Here is a 21,566-nt window from a genome sequence, read left to right on the forward strand (position 1 = left end):
GCCACGGCATCCCATTGGGTTGCCTTAGCCGAGCATCTGGCCCAAAGGGCACAACCCAAAGAGGGCCATATAGAACGGCCCGGCCCCCATACCATGCGATTTGTCATATCAAAGGGGGAAAAAGACCTCAACGTCATAGAGAAACCGATTGATCTTTTGGAGTGTATTATCAAAGATTTAATGGCATAATTTATCAACTATTTTTCATTTGATCACACCTGGTCCGAAAAATGTAACATTCACTACGTAAAAGCTTTTGCATATAGGCATAGCGTAAAGAATTAACCTCCACCTGGACCCCATAATCACTAGCTCAAGGTAACTAGAGATTGAACAAGCTATTTTTTGGAAATGCACGCACTGTTCAGATTTGTAAGGTTATATACACAAATATGAGAAAAGGAGTAGGTATGACATTACTCAAAGTAAATCAATCTCATAAATCATAACTAAAATGATTATGAATTCAATGTACATACACATTGTGTAGCATCCAGTGGGGGCCGTGCCCGCTTCAAATGCTGTTGATCTCATATTCTACAATTTGCAGCTGAACACCAAGACAAAGTCCACAAATTCAAACACGTTAGTTTGTAAAGCATATAATGCAAATTGAGAAAAAATAGCTTGTTCACTTTGGCGGTATGAGGAAAGTTGCATTAGATTATATTCACTTAGGATGATGCCCAAGGCAAGATTAAAGGTCATTGGTGATCAAATCATATATTTCTTGGCTTTTAACATGCTTATCAGATCTAAATTGGTTTGAGAAATAAGCTGAAGGCAGTGAAACAAAAAAAAAAAAGGTTGGCTGCTAAGAAGCCGATAAGCAACTTGGGACATATCCCAGCAGAAGGTTCAAAACCATGGGGTTTGCAGATAACATTTTGTTTGCAATTCCCATCAAATGTTTTAAACAAAATTCATGATGCCCTCCAAAAGTTGCAAGCAATTCTCAAATAGCTTTAATCAAGTCAGTAAATACTCACTGCAGTAAACAAATTGGTTGAGATCCAGGGTCACCCTGCCTTGCTTAGCAGTATCAAAAGAATTAAACAGATTCCTACAAAAAGCAAAACAAGGAGATAACAGTCTAATGAGTTAAATGCAGAAGAACTACCAATAATTTTTTAATTCTGTTCTACTGTGTTTCTGAGTATTATAGCCCACAGAAGTTTGTTGAATTGCTTATATTTTTTCATCCTGTTGTATAATTAACAATAAAAAGTTTGTTCACAAGTAAAAAGTCCCAGGTTTTTTGTTATCCAATGTTTGTTGAATTTTTTTTCTTCAGTGCAGATAAAACAGAATGGAAGCCTTCAGTCTTTTGAATTCAGGAATTATTTCAGAATGATTCAATAAAGGTTGGATTATATGTTTAAAATAGTACAAAATGAGTTTGAGAGTAAATTCAGTCAGAATATTTTGTAGCATCTGTTGGGCTTCACTTCAGGTCAGACTACCATCATTAATGTGTGTCAGTGTGTGTATTATGAATTATGATTGGGTTGGGGTTACACTTAAGGTCAGACACCATTAACCTTCAATCGGAATGTTGTTAAAAATGGTAGAAAATCAGAGATCATGAATCTGTTGTGCTTCACTTCAGGTCAGACACCATTAATAAGGTGGGTGGATGTGTTGAGCATTTGGTTCAATTTGATGACAAAGATGATGATCGGCATTTTGTTGAATTTGACCTACAGGGATGGTGATGAAAACTGACATTTTGGTTCCATAGTCTATGCATAGGCACTTTGGTGCCTCACATATTCATGTTACCATCAAACATAATTGTCTCATCATAGAATATTCAGCATGATGTATGCATGTATGACAGTACAAGTTACCTACCGAGCAGACTGTATAAATATACAGAGAGATATGAAGTCATCCAACCGGAATCTTCCATTCTTCTTTTGATCAAAGCTCTGAAAAATCAAGAAGAAAACAGAGTGGTAACTTGCACTAGAATTTTCTGAACAGGATCTGCAGTTCATAAAAACTAAACATAGTTCTTATTGAGCAGTTAAAAAACAAGAATTCTTCTAATTCTAAGTATGAATCTTTGGCCTAGACATCAAACCATAAATTCTAGTTATATTGGAATGTAAACAACTCTGTTACCCTGTTTAACAAAAAAAATCTGCTCTAGTCAGATTTTATTTTCTTTATTTATTTTTTACCTCACAGACAGTGTAAAAAGCAGGAGAGTCGAGGGAGAATCCAATTTTCACCAATCCCTGCAACCATATATGAGTAACACTGGCTTTTCATTAACAGTATTGTGAAAATGAACATCAAAGAAGAAATAATACAAAGAAAGGTATAAACAACTAGGGTATCAGTGATAGAGTTAATAAGAAAAGAGGAAGATGAGTTTACTGGACAAGGTTTGAGTTGTCAAACATGCCACAAAGTCTAAAAACCCCATTTATTCATCCAAGCTACAGAGAAAATTGCATAAAACATACCTCATAAACTTCATCAGGAACAAGGAATCCACGACCCCTGTACCAATGAACAAAAGTAATAACATGGTTTTAAAATTTATTTTTGTGTAATAAACACTTCCAGTCTCAAATATCTAAAACCAAAGGGACAGTCCTAATAACAGGTACACATCAGCAATAAGATCGATAAGTCGAAGTGTTATAAGAGCAAACTGAAATGTTAACAAACTACAAGAGTTCAAGAATTGCTTCTCACCCTGCTCGCATAGTATGGCCATGAATATCAACTTTAAAATATGTATAGATTTTAAGTCCCAGATATACCCAAGTTCACCAACAATTTAACTGATGTACTCAGTTATCAGTTTATTACCAAGAGCATCTTACTTGTCATCAATTTTACGATTGTCAAGCATACAACCTACTCACAGGAAAGAACATAACTCACTAAAGGTACAAAGGAATATCAGTTTCAGCTGTCAGTTCATTTTTAAAGCAGGCTCTTCTAATTAGAATATACATTTTGAATGCATCTGTTGCGATTAACCCACCCAACTAAAATTCTTTGATAAAGATAGATAAATAGTTCGATTTGACATGTATATCTCACCAAGCTAAAAGTAGATTTACTGAGCTATTAAAAATCAATCAGAAAAACAATTCTTTCATAGCCTTAAGCTTATTTGGATAGTGTGGTGGGAAAGAAATGCAAGAATTTTTTAGGACAAGTGGATGACTTAAAAGATGATATGTAACCTAATTTATTTATATTCCTCCTTCTAGGCCTCTATTACTACCACTTTTAAGGGCATTCATCTTAATGTAATTCAACTCGATTGGAAAGTAGTAGGCAGATCTAAGGGTTAGGATAGCAAAGGGAGGAGATGCTTTAATTATAAAGTTTCTTGTGGTTCTCCAAAAATGTACACTTCTTCTTAGTATATTGGAGAAGGTTTCTCCGCCTCTTGTTTTGATAAGAGCTTGCAAATTTTAGGAAGAATTTCTCACCATTTCTTGTACTTTTAAATCCATATTAATGAATGTTTGTTTCTGGTAATTTTTACTTTTATTTTTTAAAGGCAAATTCCTTTGTATCAAAAAACATGTTGTCACGCTGAGGGCATGCGTAAAATACATGGAAAAAAATTAAACATGAGTGTAAATGTGTGTAAAATTCAAATATGTAAGATGGTGAATTACCTCTCTAGGTCCGCAAATGCTTGTTGAACCTGCAAATAATTTAAAAGTAAATGAAATGTTACCAAAAACCTTGGAAGGATACATGTTGTTCTTCCACTTTGAGGTGATACTTTCTGTGATAGAAATTATATATCCAGAAAGAACAGCATGAAGTACGATACTAAATGATAGACAATAACAATATTATCTATGTATAAAAATATCCCTTAAACCAGTGTCCTGGGCTGGTAAAGAAAATTATTAGATAGAAATAGACACTGATGGAATTAATAGGTTCCTGGTGTTCATCAAATGGACACAGAAAATCCACATAAAAATACACACTATCCCTAGAAAATGAGTAAATTGACATTACAACCCTAGAGAAATGCTATAACCATAGGTCACCAGTGTCTCTCACAACAGTTGGGATGTTGCCAGCTTCAAATTATATCATTTAGACTCTATTTAGGTTTTAGAAAGTGTGAGAGAACAGAAAAGACAAAGGAAAGAAAAAGGAAGGAAAAATAATTAAGAAAAAACAAATTTGAGCTCAATAAGTTTCATTCTATTTATTCTCCATCTCATTTATTTTGATATTTTCTACTCAACCAAACAAAGTGACATTCTTCAAACCCCCCTCCCCCCTTTTCCTTTCCCTAGTGGTTCCCAAGATCCCAACAGAGCATAATTTTTCATTTAAAACGCTATACCACAAAAAAGTGCCAATGCATTCAAGGAGTAAACGAACTAACCTTCAGAAGAAACTTGTTAAGCGCAACAAACTCTGAGAAAGAAATAAATTAAGCCAAGTAAGAGAGAGAATCCAACATCACTTCTAAATTAAAAAATCTCAGCACAAAAAGATACAATCGAAATCAAAGTAACAACTAACATCAATTGTGCTTCCTATCATATATCATAAACCTGTACTCTAATCTACCGTATCAGGATCATTCTTTTAGGGCTTTTTCCTATATTTCCTCTTCTAGAAATTTCATTCTCCAACTCACGGAACAGAAATATTTCTTAAAAGCACCATCGATGGCCATTTCGGACTCAGAACAAACAAATCACAAGTTTAAACTCGTATCAAAACTCCAATTTTGCTTGTATTACGAAAATATCAATTTCAAAACCCATGAAAGCAAAGGCCACAGCAACAGTACATCAATTCTCGGAAATTATAACAAAATTATCACACCTTGGAAGTTCATAGTCCCATTCTTATCAAAATCATACATTCTGCAACAAAAAACCACAAAAATTGAAAAATAGATAAATAAATTGGAGTTCAATAGTCGATCAATTGAATTGTGAGACAGAAAATGAACCTGATCATTTGCTGAACGATAGAGAGAGGGAATTCGAGGTTCCCGACGGCGAGAGTTGTCTGATGATCACAACACCGTCGATTTCAAAAGAGAAGAAAAAGTATTACAACAACGTCGTTGCGAAGTGTCAGGTGAAGATCCAAGAAGGCTAAGGTTTTGAAGAAGAGAACGAACCTTGAGCTGAGTCGCAGTGATGCTTCCGGTTTTCTCTGAGTCAACTCTGTTGAACCACTCTCTCAGATTCTCCATTGCCTTCAAGCTTGGAAGTATTCGGCAAACGCTTCGTTTTAATACCTTCGCAAAGCTACGCTCCGCTCCCTTGCTGGAATTATATTCCCAATTTATAATCTTTGTTGAAATTCAAAATTTCCAAAAATATTTTAATAATTGTAGACTCATAACATGTTTAATTCTATTTTTCAAAATTTATTTTAATTATTTTTAATTTATAAAAATAAATTAAAATATAAATAGAAATTATTTATTTCTAAATATAAAAGAGATGTACTATGTATATATACTATCTGAATAGGAAAAAAAGGTAAAGTGGATATTATGTATGTAATGATATCGTGAGAAAAATAATTTCAAAACTCTTCGTTGTAAGTTTTTTTATGGTAAAACCAAAACCACGAGACACATGTCCTTATTGTATGACTCAAAACGACAAAGTTCACTAATGAAAAGTTATAAAGCCTTGGAATTGTTAAACTTTAGGAACGAGTATCATGTTAAATGTTATAAAAAGATCGATTTGACCTCATTAATAAGCACATGGTTTTAGAAGAGATAACTAAGCCTTAAAATTAACGATTTGTATCAGAGTAAGGTCACGGGTTCACATCATCAAGTTCAAGCTCATGTTGTAAGCCTTGAGCCAACCATGAACCCATTTGGCTCCGAATTGGTGCACATAAGTCCTTGAGGTAAGTCTAGGTAGCTCATTGCAAAATGGAATATATGTAAGCGTTGTATGCATCAAGATAACTTTTGGACAAAATGGCTAAAGTCATGTTGTGAGCCTTACAACTTATTAGGAAATGATGGTTATATAAGTTGAAGAAACAACTCCTCTAAGGATGAGTGTGCATATAAGTCCTTGATGTAAAGCTTGAGGCAGTCCCTCTTAAAATAGATGTAAGCCTTACACCATTCCTTGGGAAATTATGGCCCATAAATGACCTTGAATGATTAGAAGTACATAAGCTGGAGAAACAAGCCATCAATGGATGAGTATGTTCAAGTCCTTGTTGAGAGCCTCAAGCCACTCCTCCAGACATGACAATTTAACAAATGATCCCGATGTTAAATATTTATATAGATGAATGGGAATTAGGGCACATCTTTTCCTAATGGATACTATTTATTTCAAATGATGTGTGTCTAGTATTTTAAAGACACATCTCTTCTAATAAGTCACCAACAAATCTATAAATAGAAGTTCTCCTAACATTTCTCATTCATTCATCCATTCTCTCCACTCTTTCTCCTTTCTTGTCATTTAAAACATTCAAGTTCTTCTTAGCTTCAAGTTTGGTCATTTCTCTTTTTTACAAAATATTTGGTATTCAAAAGAATACAAATCAACAAATGATTCGTTGTTTTTTATGATTTAAAGTGTTACTATCACAAGAAAGTGATTGTTGTATATTGGGATATGATTGTCAATAAACTATAAGCACCTGAGTGGGACAGTTTTGTCTTAAGAACATAGAGTCAAACTCTAACCTCGATCAACCTTATTTGTGAGTTTTGATTTTCTATTTACTTTATTTTATTTGTATATTTATTATACATTATCCATATATTTTTTAGTGATATGGATAACACCCTTTGAGATAGTAAGTGTGTACAACTGGCTTACTACTAACCCAATGATGAGTGTATATAAATCCTTATTGTAATAGTTTTCAAATGAGAATATTGAATCTTTGGAACCAACAAGTGATATCAAGTTATGAGTTCTAAGCTCACAAGCATCATGTTAGGTTTGGAATGATGTCTCTTCTTCTAGATGAGTACTAGTCCCCATTGTAAACCTCAAGATGGCTAAAAGCCTTGGGTTACTCCGTTAGAAATGTTGGCTTAAGAAATTACTCATGGATAGGCATGTGTGAATCTTCATTATAACTCTTAAGATGGTTAAAATCATGGACTACTCAAAAGCAAAAATAAAATAAAATAAAAAATCTTGATAAACCTCGATATGGGTCTATCCAAGTAATTAATGGTTTTTAGATAACGTGATTAAAACCTTAATACTAACAAATTTCCTTGAAGTTTCAAGAATATAAGAGTGTATAACCTCCTATAGTAAGCTATGGGTTGCCTTTGAAAAGATTACTCAAGAAATGAACCAATAATGGGTACATGTAAGTCCATTGTAAGCCTTGAAATAAAGTTTCAAGATTATAACAACCACGATGTCATATGAATTTATATAGTAATTTTTTTAATCATTGGCAATAAATAAAGAACGAATTTCCTTAGATACGAACTTAAAATTGTTACCAACGTTATCAATGAGACACAAATTTATTTGCATTCCCTAGTAACTCCTTATTTCCTTTAATGCAAACTTTTATCTATGACCATTAAATCAAAAACCTCAATTCAATTTCATAATTGAGGTAACCTAAGTTTATAGAATCTGTCACAAGTCTCTTAACTTGGACATCAATAAACATTATCACTAAGATGTGAGCTGATTGGCATCTACAAAATGTCCTCATTTTCTCTAACATTCATACGAGATCCATTATGTTGAAACCGTCCATCACACAATCATTAATAGTTCATTTAGCAATGTTTTTAAAAAGCTTCCAACTTAAAAGCCCTTTTCTTTCTAGAACACTTCTAGAGAAAATGATTCCACTAAAAGCACTTTAAAAAGAAACACTGTTCACTCTAAGTCTCATGTGGTTTTAACTTTAAACTTAAAGTCATAGTTGCTTACTACGTTCTTGAATTTTTTTTAAAATAATCAAAGTCATAATTGATGACTACGGTTTTCACCACTTTAAAAAAAAAAATCAAAATTGTAGTTACCAACTACAATTTTATGACGTGGACATGCGTGACGGAAATGCACTAGATTGAACATTATTTTGAAATCAGGTTTAGTTTGTAGATATATTTTTTAAAATGAGCCATTTGGTTAAAACTCACAATTATGAGGAATGTCACTTCACCTTAATTGCACCATGATGGCTCTAAGTTGATTCCAGGATGGATACAATAGGCGTTTGAACTTTGAAACTTGCTCTATGGGGCACGCTGTATTATGAAGCTAGTAGGTGTTCAAACCAGCCAATTAGTTGAACATCTATGAACCACCAACTAAACTATTGGAATGAGAGATTGTTGAGGGAAGGTGAGACAGAGGGTATATAAGATGAGAAGTGCCCTGCTAGCCAAGGAGACTGATACCAAACTCAGGAGCAAATTAAAGAAACTTAAGTTACAGGTTGCAGAGAACTTTGAGTGTTTTGGTAGGGTGGGGTCAGCTCAGGCTCCCCCCCCCCCCCCCCCCCACCCACCTAGGATTTGCTGAGGGGAATTTTTCTTTGTTCATTGGATGATCAAGAGTTAGAGGAATCAGCACTCTTTCAAATATGCATCTTGCATTTAGTCCCTTAATGAAATCAGACTAAATCCTTCCTTTACACATACTCTTCTGCATATATAATTTTTTCGGTTCTTTTTGTTTACTCAGCCATGCATCTTGCATTTAGTCCCTTCATGAAATCAGACTAAATCCTTCCTTTACATATACTCTTCTGCATATATAATTTTTTCGGTTCTTTTTGTTTACTCAGCCATGCATGATCACGTAGAGAATTAGCTTTGATCCATGCTATGAACATCTATTTTGGGAAAGGAATTCATACCAACACAGACCTGAATATTAGTTATCATTTGCACCAGAACAAAATGTCCATATATTCCAGGTGGAAAGCATTAAAATCCATATAACTGGCAGACTAATTAAGAAAACTAGGCCTGCATAAAGACTTCAGCAACGAAAGAATCCCACCAAAGAAAGTAGGGTTTTGACCTGACTAGGGGGGCAACATATTGCGTTAGTCACTACTACACACAAATATCACAACTCAGTAAGCTATAATCACTTTCTGACCATGCAGCACTAAAGGAGGAATTGAGCTGGTTCAGACCTTGCTGCATAGCCAAATTTATGAGTACTGTATTTCCTATGCACTCCAGTGAGCTTTCCTGTACCAGCCTTCTGATGGAAAGTAACCATCATCCTAGAGCATTCCCTGTTAGCACATAAGAATGGTTTATCATGATAGAAAATGGGATATTCCCTTATTTCCAAAATTTGTCGCACAATAACAGGTGAGGAGCATAAATTCAAAAAACGACTCACATGAGCTGATCTTCAGAGTACGCAGTATGCCACTCAGATGTTTTACTCCATTGACTAGACTTGAGAACACTACACTGGGCAGTGTAAACTGCTGCAGCTGCTAGCAGAGATGGTGGGAATTTGAGCATTTCATACTCAACCAGGCATAGCTCAATGATGTAGAAGGACAGAAGCTCGAGCTGTCATAAAGCATAGGTTATATCAAAACTATTTTGATGAATAACAAGGAGAGAAGCTCGAGCTGTCACAAGCATACGTTATCAAGATTATTTTGCTGAATAATGAAGTATAATTAAAACTTGTTTGAGATTAAGCTGCCTTGTGGGAATCCTATTAGGCTAATACTAACCTTTCTGTCCGACTGAGCTGCCTTGAGGAATCTCCTCATGAATACGTATGGTGTTGGAACAGACATATTGAATTGTAAAGTATTCACCATGACTTTCTCCTATGGGAATAGAAGTTTGGTTAATGAATCTAACCCATTAAGGCAAGAGATATAAGAGTAGCACTAAAGTACAACACGAAAAGTACCATATCCAAAACTTCCGTCCTTGTATAAGCCTTATCGCATATCACAATTAGATCCTCCACAATGGGAACACAAACCTCCTCATATTTACATGCCAAAAGCATGGCTGTCATGCCTACCAGTTGAAGCTTCTTTCTGCTCACTGTTTGGCGCTCTAGGAACCTGTCTATAAGGTTGACTGTGAGGAATAACGTCTCGTCCATGAGCTCAAATTTGTAGTGGACCTGTTAATTCAAAAAGGCGATTAATGATCCATTCTTAAGTACAACAAAAAGCAAGTGATGAAAAGAATCATCATATAGGCACAGTGTGCTTGGATGTCTATTCAAAACAGAACCATTCCATTCTGTTTTTGCTAGCATTTTTTTAAGGTGCTACTCCACAAACTCAATGGAATTGACTTTTTTTGAATGGAGAAGAAGAGGACCTAAATCTCAGATGATGGCGAAATCTTGGATGAAACTGACTTATTTTGCATGCTAATGGTACACCCTATGTTTCCTTTCAAAGAAACAGATGTGAATATCGGGTCATAAAGATCAGTCCTATAAATGCTTGAAAATGACTTGTTTTTTAATGCAATTAGACTTCCAAGTGCACCCCTAAAAGTTTCCTTTCAAAAAAGCAAACATGAATCGCGTAAAAGTTTCCTTCCAATAAATGCACAAAAAATTGCCCTGTATTTTTGGAAGCTAATAGGCTTACAAAGTGCGCCCTAAATGTTTCCTTTAAAAGAAGCAAATGCAAATATCAGTCATATGCATGTATCAAATTGACTTGTTTCAAATGCTAATAGACTTTCTAAGTGCACTCTCATCTTTTCCATTCATAGAAGCAAATGTGAAAAGTGTCATTAACACAAGTCCAAAATTGTCTTGTTCTGAATGCTAATAGACTTCCAAAGTACACTTCAAATGTTTCCTTTCAAAGAAGCAACCGTAAATATCGGTCATATACTTGCGTCAAACTGACTTGTTTAAAGTTCTAGTATACTTTCTTGAATTACAGTCATTAACATCAGTCCAAAATTGTCTTATTCTAAATGCTAAATGATTCCTTTCAAAGGAGCAAACGTGAATTACCGCATAATTAAGCATCAAACTGACTTGTTCCAAATGCTAATAGACTTTCTAAGTGCATTCTCATATTTTTCCTTTCAAAAGAACCAAACCAAAGGAGTTTCATATACCTCAATAAGCCAATCAATAAGGATAGCCCTCATTTTCTGGTTGATGTCGAATTGAAAGGACATGTAGGCCGGTGATACACAGCTGAGACTCTGCATAAAATGAATATTGCTCAATGAATCAAACCTATATGCATGGCCAATACATTCTATAAAAGGTCATTGCTCTTAATTGTTCCATTACAATAGAAGTAAATCATCAGTCAATTGATGAAAAAAATAAATTTATAAGACCTACGAAGCAGTATGGGCGTATAAAATTAGACAATTTCATAATGAAACAAGTCTGTTTTCAGTAAAGCTACCTCAGTTTTCCTGTAGAAATGATATATATCATCTATGTACTCAACAACAGCAAGCGGGTTTTCTATATCAGAACCGTCGATATCCAAGACAAGGTCATCTTCCATTGCATCTTCCATTTCAATCTCCTCCTACAGATTGGTGCTAGGATATTAATGGTTTTATTTTATTTTATTTTTTCGGTTTCTCATCTCCAATGCATATAGGAAAAAAAAAGTTAAGGTTAGTAGATACGCAAACAATTTCATCGATTTCATCTAGTATTGCTTCTGTATGCTTCACAAACATTGGGGTGGAAGCATCAATAACATCCCTAAACTCTCCAACATCTTCAATCTTGCAATCCTCATGGCCACGAAAATTTGAGGCCAAAGTTGTTGGTTTCTCAATTTCCTGTTAACATAATTATTTCAAGAAAAAATCAATCCAATTTTCTTTGTAAAAGAAACAAAGGGGGGGTTTCAGTTCAATTCTGCTGCTCCCTCACCATTTCTCCTGCAAAGTTCCTAAGAAAACACCAAGGAAACTAATCAACATCAATGAGAAATGAGCAAAATGGATTTCAACATAATAAGAAAGAGATTTTAAAAAATAGATTTCCAACCTTGTTGTTGGTATATATGCTAAATTTTCTGGGTTCTTCATGCAGATGGCATCTTTCCTGAGCAAAATAAATTCAAACTTATGGCATGGAACTGAGGAAAAACAGATAAAAATGGAGTTTAAGACCAGGAAAAATGCCTAAAGCTAGAGCTTCTATTTGGGATAATGGGAATCACCCTGAGGATTCTCTTTTTGTGATCACGCAAGGCTGAAGGGTAGCTCCCAAGATGTTCTGATCGATGTTGCCTAGAGCTCTTCGGTTGCTGCGTTTCATCTGTGGAACAAACTTGGAACCACCTATCCTCAAAGCACCTTATATATTTGATAAAACACAGAGAAAAATCAAAACAAGAAGATCTTGTAATTGGAAATCCTACAGCTCAATTAAAGGAGCTAAATCCAAAGAATTTAACCAAATCTACAAAATCCCATCCTCAATTGAATCTACCTTGCTGGTTTGAAGCTCCATTGAGATCGGATTTTGCCTGGTGTGATCCAGAGTCCATTTTGATTGCCTTCAAGACCAAAACCAGAAAAAAGTAAGAATCCATTTCCAAGACACATTCAAGAAAACCAAACAAGGTGGCAAAACCATGGATCTATAGAAAGATTAGCAACAAAACCAAGAAAGAAAGAACAACTAAAACCCAAAATACCCTATATCACTCTTAATCAACAGAAGAAGAAGAAAACTGACGATCAGCAACGACCCTAGATAATTCAACCAGAAAACATCCAACCCAGAACAACCCTTTATTACTTTTTCTCAAACTGAATGAAATGGGGTTGAATCTAAGCTGATTTGCGTCGAACTTAGATCCCCGAACTCCACACCGACGCCACCCACAAAGCCGTTAACCTGATGAATTATCTTACTCTCTCCTCTCTCTCTCTCTCTCTCTCTCTCTCTCCGACTCTCGTACTGTCTCTTGGCTCTTTGTGGTTTCCTATATAAATGCTAAAAGAGACGAAGAAAAAAGGGAAAATGAACAGCGAGATAGAATCGAAGAATTCGGGTGGTGTCTACACAGCCGAAGCTCACTTCTATATTTGAAAACAACGGCTACTAAATAGCGGCCGTCCGATGTGAATAAAGAGAAATCGGTCGTTGGTGTTTCAACGGCTATCTTTTCATGGGAGTTTGAAATTTGGTGAGGTGGGGTTGTGCTTGACGCGCTCTAGCATCAAGCGATTGATACGCTCTTGGCCACTTAGGGTTTAGAATGTTCTTTTGCCACATGGCAAACTTTTTCATTTTTTTTCTTTTCTTTTTTTTTTTTTTGCCCTATTAATATATTTCTTCTAGTTCAAGCGTTCCCCTCCCATGATATGAAAAATACCTTATTCTTTTTTTTTTTTTTGGCTTTATTATTTTTAGGTAGCATGACACAATCCATATATTTCACTTTAAATTTTTATTTAATTTTAATTTTTATATTATTATAATTGATATTTTCTAAAGACAAAACCTATTCACAATGGAAAAGAACCTAATTAACAAATGTTTTGAAACAAAATTTCTCTAATAAAATTAATTGCTATATTATTTTCATACAAATATTTTCCAACATAAATGGAAGAGAGTGTCATGGGTGATATTATCAAAATGCAAATTGGTAAATAAATGGCTATAGACTTGTGTTTATCTAAAGATTACATGATAGATGGATGAGAAACTCAATTTTTCTCCTTATTCTTCAAATTTAATAATTTACTTAAATACCACCTTTGAATCTTTGATGATAATAAAAAAATTAAAAAATTTTAAATTTATCATTTTAAGAAAAAAAAAAAAAAAAAAGCAGGTATTACCATCACTTTTATTATCTTTTTGGCACTAATAAATTTGCATTTAGAGTATGGTTAGAACACAAATAAACGGGATCATTTAAGTTTAGATTAATAATTAAAAATTTATTTTTATGGAAATCAAAACTTACTTGGAACAATATTTGAATTCCACTTTTTGAGATGATTTTATAATTCTCCTTCATTTCCATTCTTTTTTTTCCGTATTAAATACCCTTTTAAGATACCATCGGAATATATGAGAATAAGTATGAAATTACGATGGAAATAGAAATAAATCATTAATAACATGTAAAAAAAAAAAAAAGAAGTTAAAATTTTAACAAGAGTAAGTTTGATTTGTCTAAGAATGAATTTTTTTTCTTTTTCTTTTTTTTTTAAAAAAATAATTTAAATGGGAAATAGAATGAATTTCCTGATCCAACATCTCAACCATTCCCTCATTACTTAATTACCATTTCATCTCAACCATGCCCCATTTGCATAATTACCATTTTTGTAATATTAAGAGTCAATTTGTTAGTGATTTTGGAAATTACTTTGATTTTAAAAAGCGTTTTTGAAAAAAAAAATTAGATGTTTGGCAAAACTTAGTAAACACTTCCAAAAATCTAAAAAATCACTTGTAGTATTAGAAATCACTTGTAAAAAACATCTAATAAGTGATTCTCTTTAAAAAAAAACTTTTAAGTAAAACACTTTCATTAAAATCTTATTTTATAATGATTCTAAGAAGCGTTTTTAATATTTTTAATATTTAAAAATTTCTATTATTCAAGTATTATAAATATTAGAAATACTTTATAAAATTACTCCCAAAGACACTCTAAAAATACTTTAAGTAAAAACACTATCAACCTGAACCGCAACCAATTATATAATTTAGTACTTTGATAAACTAATAAAAATGATAGTGTACATTGCACAATTGATATATTATATCTTCAAACCTTCTCCTAGTAAAATTCTCACATACAATAACTAATCACAACCTTGTATGTCAATAGCACCTTTTATGTACTTTTGAAACTTAATTCAATGTCACCTATTACCAGTCACGTGAGTAGGAATGGCAACGGGGCTAGTTCGGGATGGGTCCATCCCAACCCCGCCTCGTTTATTAAAAACAATTCTCATTCTCGGCCCATTTAAAAAATTACTTTTAAATTTTTTTAATTACATTAAAATAAATATATTTTATAAATAATAAAATTAATATAATTTTTATAACTTATTTTATTAAAAAAAATTATTATTATCTATATATTAAAAATAGTAAAATAAAATTTTAAATGAAATTAATTTTAAAATTTAAATTAAATTAAATTTTAAAATTAAATTTATATGTAAACGGGGCGGGGCGGGATGGGGCAATACCCGAACCCGCCCCGGGTTTAAAAAAAAATCGCATACCCGTCCAAAACCCGTTTATTAAATTTAAACCTCATCCCATTAGGGGCGGGTACCCGAAAAAATCCGCCCCGTTGCCATCCCTATATGTGAGTACCACATCATCCTCCCACAAAAATAAAGTTTTAATTGACAACTAAGGTTTCAGTTCAAAAATGAAATTGTAATTGACAATTGAAATTTTACTTAAACAATGAAATATTAATTGGTAATTAAAACTTCATTTTTTAACTGAAATCTTAATTAACAATTGAGGTTTCAGGTTGCAATTGTCACTTCATTTTTTAACTGAAGTCTTGGTTAACAATTAAGACTTCAACTTAAATTTTAAAAATATATATTTTAATGATATGGCTTCAACTTGATAATAAAAATGTCATTTTGAATATAAATTTGACAAAGTGGTTAATATTTTTTTTCCTTTTCTCGTAAAAAGACTATTTTGGCCCAAAACCAAAAAAATAATAGGGTTGAAGTTTTGAATGATAGGATGGAAAGAGGTCAATGAATATGGTATTTTGACCAAACTAGTCATTAGACATAGTTAGGTTCAACTGATTGACTTGGGTGAAAAAGCAACTTTGATCATTCGAGTCTCTAATTTGTTTACTTAATTGGCTAAACTTTTGGCTCAATCGAATACTAGTCCCAAAGGAGCACTCAAGCCTCATTTTTATCACCTTTGATTTTGATGATTTATCTTTTGATTGATGAAATCTATGGATAAGAGCACAAATCACTTCTATTATTTTTTAACTTGAATTTTGTTTTATTTAGTTGATTTGAATTGATTTTTTTTTTTTAACCAATTGAATTAAAGAAAAAAAAAACCTTTTGATTACATAAGACTTTTAATCATAGTTATTAAAGTTACCTATCTCTATATAAAAATAAAATAAAAAAATCTCACAATATAATATTTTCTAAAATTTAAAAATAATTATTAAACTGCTAATGAAGATAGTTATTCTTAGAAGAAAACCTCAATATTTCTTTTATAATAATAATAATAAGAAGAAAATACTTAGAAAGAATATATTGTAATAAAAAAAATAAAGAAATTCTTTTGTGTTTAAGAGTATTTTTTATATTAAAAAATATACAATACTTTTTATCATGGTTTTAAAAAATGGATCGGACTGGCCGATCCGATCGCCGACCGATTCAATTATATATATTTTTTAATTTTTATAGTATCAAAACAACGTCATTTTGATGCTTTTGTCATCAAAACGCTGCCGTTTTAGAGGATATAAAAACATTACACCACCTACCTGGCCGCCCAACTGCCGGATGCAAAACCCGCTGCAACCGTCCCCCTTCCCCCCCCCCCCCCCCCCCCCCTTTTTCTTCGCTGGAATTTGAAACTAATTTTCTGATTTTTAAATAAAATTTTAATTTTTAAATAATATATAAATCATTATTTTTATTTTTATAATTATTTTAAATTTTAATAATTTATAAATTGTATATTTATGACGTTACCAATTTGACCATGGTTCGACCGTCGGTCTGACCAATGAATCGTGAATCAGTAACTTTTTCAATTCAATGACTTGTCTGGTTCTGAAAACATTATTTTTTATTTTTATAAATTATATTAATATAGAAACACTTCTTAAAATCACTTAGCACTAATCGCAACATTTTTCATAAAAGTAAAACTCAAGGCCAAATAAGATTTTACAAATTTCTTCTAATTTAAGCCATTTCACTTTTTTCATTCAACGCATTTGAAAATAAAAAATTATATATAAAATAAAATAAAAATGGAAATAGAAAATCAAAAAATAAAAATCATATTTTTTAGTTTTTTTTTCATTTTCATATATCTTAAATATATTTGGTAGTTTTTATCAAAATATAAAATATAAAAATCAGTGTGCATGTGAACAAAACTAAAATAAGACCTTTTTTTATGATATTTCCATGTATTTCCACAAATTCCCAATATTCATAAGTGAGTAATAATATTAACTTCAAATTTTAAAATGTATTTCAAAAATTTTGAAAATCAAGAAATTTTTAACACCTATACTTTTTTTTTCTCATGTGTTCTATCCAACTTTAAAATTCAAAAATAGATTATCAAAAATGATTTTTAAATTTTAGGTTATAAAAAATTAAACAATAAACAAATAAAATAACAACCAAATATATATCCCTTGATTTATCTTAAAAAATTCAAAAGAAAGGGAGTAAAAGAAAAGTATATCCGAATAAGCCTTTATAAATTGAATTCTCAAATTTGAGAAATAAAATTCGATAAGATTACGTTTGTATCGGAAATTATTATGAAAAGAAAAAAATATTAAGATAAATAATTTTTTTGGTTGTATTATAAAAAATAAATAAATATATATATAATTAAATAAATTAAAATTTTTATATATTTATAAATTATTTAATCTTTATTTCCATGAACTAAAATTAGTGAAATGTTTTTAAAATAACATATAAAAATAATTTAATTAATTTAAATTTATTTTTTATTTTCTTATCATCTTTGTTTTTTTTTTTACATAACCTAAAGAAATTTCAGAATTTAATTTCATACCTAAAATAACAACTCTCCTATATATAAAATTGTACATTATTCATATTATAGTTATTTGTTGTGTCATTAATAATTTTTATTAATAAAAAAGATAAATTAATTAATATCATTAATTTTATAATAATTGTATATTAAAGATAATAGAATAATGTTTTTTTTATCCAACTAAAGAAATTCTTGATTTTGATTTTATCTTCTTTTTTTTTTTTTTTTTTAACAAGTAAACATAACCTAAAACCTCGGAGATCAAATCCAACTTCTCGATTATGGGACCTATACTTTCTGATATGATTTATCGGGTTTTCGAAAAACAACATGATTTACAATTTTCTTCTAAATTAAATTTTAAAAAAATATCAATATTATCCTTTTATCTTCTACAAATAAATGCATTTTTTAAATTATTCCACAAGAACCCTACGTGTTGTGGTGTAGGCATTGTACAGAGGGAGAGAGTTCTCTTCTCAGAATCATCAAGGCATAGCTTTCGTCACCCCCACTGCAATGGAGAAGGTGGAGAGAATTCTGTGGCGCGTGGTTCCTGGTATGAAGAGGTTTCTCATCCTCTCCAAGACGCTCTCATTTTCATGTCTCCTCTTCCCAACTTACATCTCAATGATCTCATGGCTCCTGAGGATCCCATCTCCTCTCTCACGTCTCTTCTTCCAATCTCTTCTCTCATGGGCGCTCGTCAACTATGTTCTTGCAACATTCGCCTGCCACAGCTTCACCAATCCAGCCATCTTGAGTCTGATTTTGGGCTCATCCGAGACTCGCCGGAAGATTTCTGACCTTGGCTTTGTGAGTTTGGATTGATCCCATCTCTCTCTCTCTTTCTCTCGTGTGTTTTTGGGTAATGGGTGATTGAAATATTTTGGTTGCAGGAGCGTCATATTCAGATACTGGAGGGGTTTGGGTGGACGTTTTATTTTGATCTTTGTATCCCACTTCTTTTGATGCATGAGAGTTGTTTGGCTTGGTTCGCTGCCCTTGTTGCTTCCTGTTTTTCCAGCCGGTTGCAGAGGTCTTTTAGTATGAAGAAGCAGGTGATGACGAATCCAAACCCATGATTTTTTCTTAAAATGGCCAAAAAAAATAAAAAAATAAAAAAATAAACCTTTTTAGAATCGTTAATGTGTTGTCATTTGTACATCTATTCATAACTATTTTGACTTTTTGACTCACTGCTTCTTTCTATCCTAGTAAATCATAAGAATAAAAATTAAATTATTTTCTAGAATAATATTAAAAATAAAAATTTATTATCATAAAATTTAAAAATCAAATCTCATACTGATTTTGATTTCAAATATTTTCTTTTCAGGTTCAAAAATTTGAAGATTTTTTAAAATAATAATAATAATAAAATCAATAAATTATTTTATATGTTATTTTAAGCTTATTTCACTTTTTTTTTCCTCTTTTGTGTGAATATTAAATAATTTATAAATATATATATTTAATTAATTTGAATTATATTTGATTTTATTATATATTTTTTATAATAAAATTAAATATGAAAAAAAAATCTTTTTTTTTTTCTTGGTACTTTCTAGGAAGCATTTGATTAGAGAGAAAATTTTGAAATCATATCTTAAAAAGAAAACTATTAAAAACAAGGATAATTTTTATATTTTTAAAATTTTGACTAAATAAAATCAGAGATGATAAAAAAAAAAATTGCTGATATTAATATTAATATTAATTAATTTTTTGTTGGTGTTGTTTAACAGATAAAATTGATAATGACTTGGTGGGAAGATGATGATCGCAAAGAAGAAGAATACGGAGAGGAGTTGAGGATAGAGGAGGAAGAGGAGGAGGAGAAGGCTGAAGATCAGTTGAGGATAGAGGAGGAGGAGGAGGAGGAGGAGGAGGAGGAGGAGAAGGAGAAGGCTGAAGATCTGCAGAAATGGATGGTTTTGAAGACTAGAGAAGATGAAATGAAGAAAGAGGAAGAAGCGAGGAGGGAAGAAATGATGAAGAAAGTGATGGAGAAATTGAGGAAGGAGAAAGAAAAGCATAAAGGTTATAGGAGGAAGTGGGAGGAGGAGAAGGAGGAGAAGGCGAGGCTGAATGGAGAGCTGTGTGTCGCAACCAAGTGGGCTGACTACTGCCAAACCTTTCTGCAGAACTATGAAGAAGAGAGGCGAAAGTGGGAGGAAGAGAGGAGTGAACTGACTGCAAAGCTCTGCGCCGCACAGAAGTCCTCAGATCTTTACCAGCAACTTTTGCACGAATGCAGTTCTTTTTAATGGCCCAAAAATGATTTTTAGTTTTTACATTAGCAATTTAGGTTTTTTTTTTTTTTTTAGTCATTTTTGTTTTTATTATTATTTTTATTAAATTAGTATTTTGGATTATTTATTAAAAGGAGCATGAGCACGCATTTAATTCAAAATAATTAATTTTACACATGCTTGAAACTCGCATTGATTCAAAATTAATTTGGTTTAAATTTATCTTATAAAAATTAAAGTGTAAATCAAGAGAGTGGTTTTTAATATTTTTCTATTTTGGACTCACATGAATATTGATTGAATAATCTAAAGTGAAAATTCGCCTCTTAATTCATAAATGATGGATGATTACTTGTCCCAACGTCTTAATAATTTAATGCCTTAATTAGTATATAATTTAATATAACATTGGTTATTTGCCATCAACCATTAATTAAAAAATAAATAATTTACAATTAAAAAAATAAAATTTTATTTATTCTTCTTGTTGAATTTTTTTAAAAAAAAGTAAGAGAGATAAAATTTTAAATTTAAACTCAATAAATTTATTTATGACATTTTTTTAGATTTTAATTAAACAAAAAATCTACCCATTCAGATTTCTTATGTAATGAGTTCAAAAATGGCTTTCCTTTCCAGGCCATTTAAGGAGGATGATGAGGTGTTTAGGAATCTAATGAAAATGTATTTATTGCATAAATGCTTTTAATTTTATGAAAGTAAAAACCCGTTAAGTTGTTAATGTGATGTAGCATTTTTCTTTCTAGAATTTACGAGAGGTTGAGATGGAAGTGATGAGAAAATGTCAAACAAATTTGTGTGTACTGAAGGGAATGGGCAGTGGCATGGAATTGAAGAAAGAGGTTGGAAATGAGAAGAAAGGTGAAGTAGTTTCAAGAAGCAATAGCAAAATTGAAGAATCGAAAGCTGAGGAGCTTAAAGAAGAAGAGGAAGAAGAGAAAACAAAGGAAGAAAACCAGAATGTGAAAGCTGCTGGGGATATGAAGAAAAGGAAGATGATGATATGACTTGAAGACAATGATTTACCAAGTTGGGGAAAAGATGAATACCTCAACAAAGAGTTCCATTCTGCAAAAACATTTTCTGGGTATTCTGGAAGGCTTCAAGGCATTCTGGCTTCATGGCCTCGAGAGCACCTAACCCTCAGCAGATAGGAAGCAGAGAAGAAGGATCTTGCTAAAAAGCTTCATGCTGTAACAGCATCTGCCATCCTTTACAAGCTCCTTCTGCATGAATCCAGGTAATGCTGTAATATCAATTTGAAACATTTAAAATTTAGTTCAATAAAACACAATGTCATGGAGAATCATAGTACATAATAGTGCTTTACCTCAGCAAAAAACTGGCAGAGGAGCTATACCTCTTTGCTTGGCTCAGGGTCCCAACTTATCTGTGTTTGGCTACTGAGAAACCGTGGAAACTAAAAGAATGGCTTGCAGTGCTAAGCTTTGATTTAGAGAAGGTCTTGTGTTTCTTTTATTTATCAATGCATTTAGCTGCTGGTAAAACAGGGGAAGTTATATATGGCTTGTAATCAATTATGTCATTT

The 21,566-nt window shown here is 32.1% G+C and overlaps 3 protein-coding genes across 5 annotated transcripts; 1 reads left to right on the forward strand and 2 right to left on the reverse strand.

Moving 5' to 3' along the window:
• Positions 1-261: 261 nt before the first annotated feature.
• LOC117909288 (sorcin-like) lies at positions 262-5,272 on the reverse strand. Its single transcript, XM_034823255.1, has 10 exons — positions 5,141-5,272; positions 4,967-5,025; positions 4,837-4,877; positions 4,388-4,419; positions 3,654-3,682; positions 2,475-2,511; positions 2,187-2,243; positions 1,855-1,931; positions 990-1,063; positions 262-550 (listed from the first exon to the last, which is right to left on the reverse strand). The coding sequence occupies exons 1-10, from the start codon at positions 5,213-5,215 to the stop codon at positions 531-533; spliced, it is 501 nt and encodes a 166-aa protein (XP_034679146.1). The 5' UTR covers positions 5,216-5,272; the 3' UTR covers positions 262-530.
• A 3,577-nt stretch (positions 5,273-8,849) lies between these two features.
• Positions 8,850-13,001, reverse strand: LOC117910035 (G2/mitotic-specific cyclin-2-like). Of its 3 annotated transcripts, none has more exons than XM_034824092.1 (12): positions 12,741-13,001; positions 12,429-12,495; positions 12,157-12,292; positions 11,982-12,038; positions 11,865-11,883; positions 11,612-11,770; positions 11,380-11,508; positions 11,078-11,167; positions 9,891-10,112; positions 9,706-9,804; positions 9,357-9,535; positions 8,850-9,246 (listed from the first exon to the last, which is right to left on the reverse strand). In XM_034824092.1, exons 2-12 carry the CDS (start codon positions 12,484-12,486, stop codon positions 9,114-9,116), a joined length of 1,281 nt encoding a protein of 426 aa, XP_034679983.1. In that variant the 5' UTR covers positions 12,487-12,495; positions 12,741-13,001; the 3' UTR covers positions 8,850-9,113. The 3 variants fall into 3 exon arrangements, with proteins under 3 accessions (XP_034679983.1, XP_034679990.1, XP_034679980.1); XM_034824099.1 differs by having other exon boundaries at positions 11,618-11,770; positions 12,637-13,001; XM_034824089.1 differs by having other exon boundaries at positions 12,637-13,001.
• Positions 13,002-18,260: 5,259 nt separating this feature from the next.
• LOC117911576 (stress response protein NST1-like) lies at positions 18,261-20,013 on the forward strand. The gene is made up of 3 exons (XM_034825983.1): positions 18,261-18,557; positions 18,641-18,802; positions 19,490-20,013. The coding sequence occupies exons 1-3, from the start codon at positions 18,261-18,263 to the stop codon at positions 20,009-20,011; spliced, it is 981 nt and encodes a 326-aa protein (XP_034681874.1). The 3' UTR covers positions 20,012-20,013.
• The last annotated feature ends 1,553 nt before the right edge of the window (positions 20,014-21,566 follow it).

The sequence above is a fragment of the Vitis riparia genome, chromosome 3 (assembly GCF_004353265.1).
Source record: "Vitis riparia cultivar Riparia Gloire de Montpellier isolate 1030 chromosome 3, EGFV_Vit.rip_1.0, whole genome shotgun sequence".
NCBI lineage: Eukaryota > Viridiplantae > Streptophyta > Magnoliopsida > Vitales > Vitaceae > Vitis > Vitis riparia.

Bases quoted from the DNA above. Each gene is read 5' to 3' on its own strand.
- LOC117910035 (XM_034824092.1), bottom strand. From the start codon at position 12,486: ATGGACTCTGGATCACACCAGGCAAAATCCGATCTCAATGGAGCTTCA. The intron at 9,805-9,890 runs GTACTTTTCGTG...CTATTCCCATAG, and splicing joins GGACGGAAGTTTTGGATATG to GAGAAAGTCATGGTGAATAC. The intron at 9,536-9,705 runs GTTAGTATTAGC...GCTTTATGACAG, and splicing joins CAGCTCAGTCGGACAGAAAG to CTCGAGCTTCTGTCCTTCTA.
- LOC117911576 (XM_034825983.1), top strand. From the start codon at position 18,261: ATGGAGAAGGTGGAGAGAATTCTGTGGCGCGTGGTTCCTGGTATGAAG. The intron at 18,558-18,640 runs GTGAGTTTGGAT...TTTTGGTTGCAG, and splicing joins AGATTTCTGACCTTGGCTTT to GAGCGTCATATTCAGATACT. The intron at 18,803-19,489 runs GTGATGACGAAT...GTTGTTTAACAG, and splicing joins CTTTTAGTATGAAGAAGCAG to ATAAAATTGATAATGACTTG.
- LOC117909288 (XM_034823255.1), bottom strand. From the start codon at position 5,215: ATGGAGAATCTGAGAGAGTGGTTCAACAGAGTTGACTCAGAGAAAACC. The intron at 3,683-4,387 runs GTTAGTTCGTTT...AATTATTTGCAG, and splicing joins TTAACAAGTTTCTTCTGAAG to GTTCAACAAGCATTTGCGGA. The intron at 1,932-2,186 runs GTAAAAAATAAA...TTGATTTTTCAG, and splicing joins CTTTTTACACTGTCTGTGAG to AGCTTTGATCAAAAGAAGAA.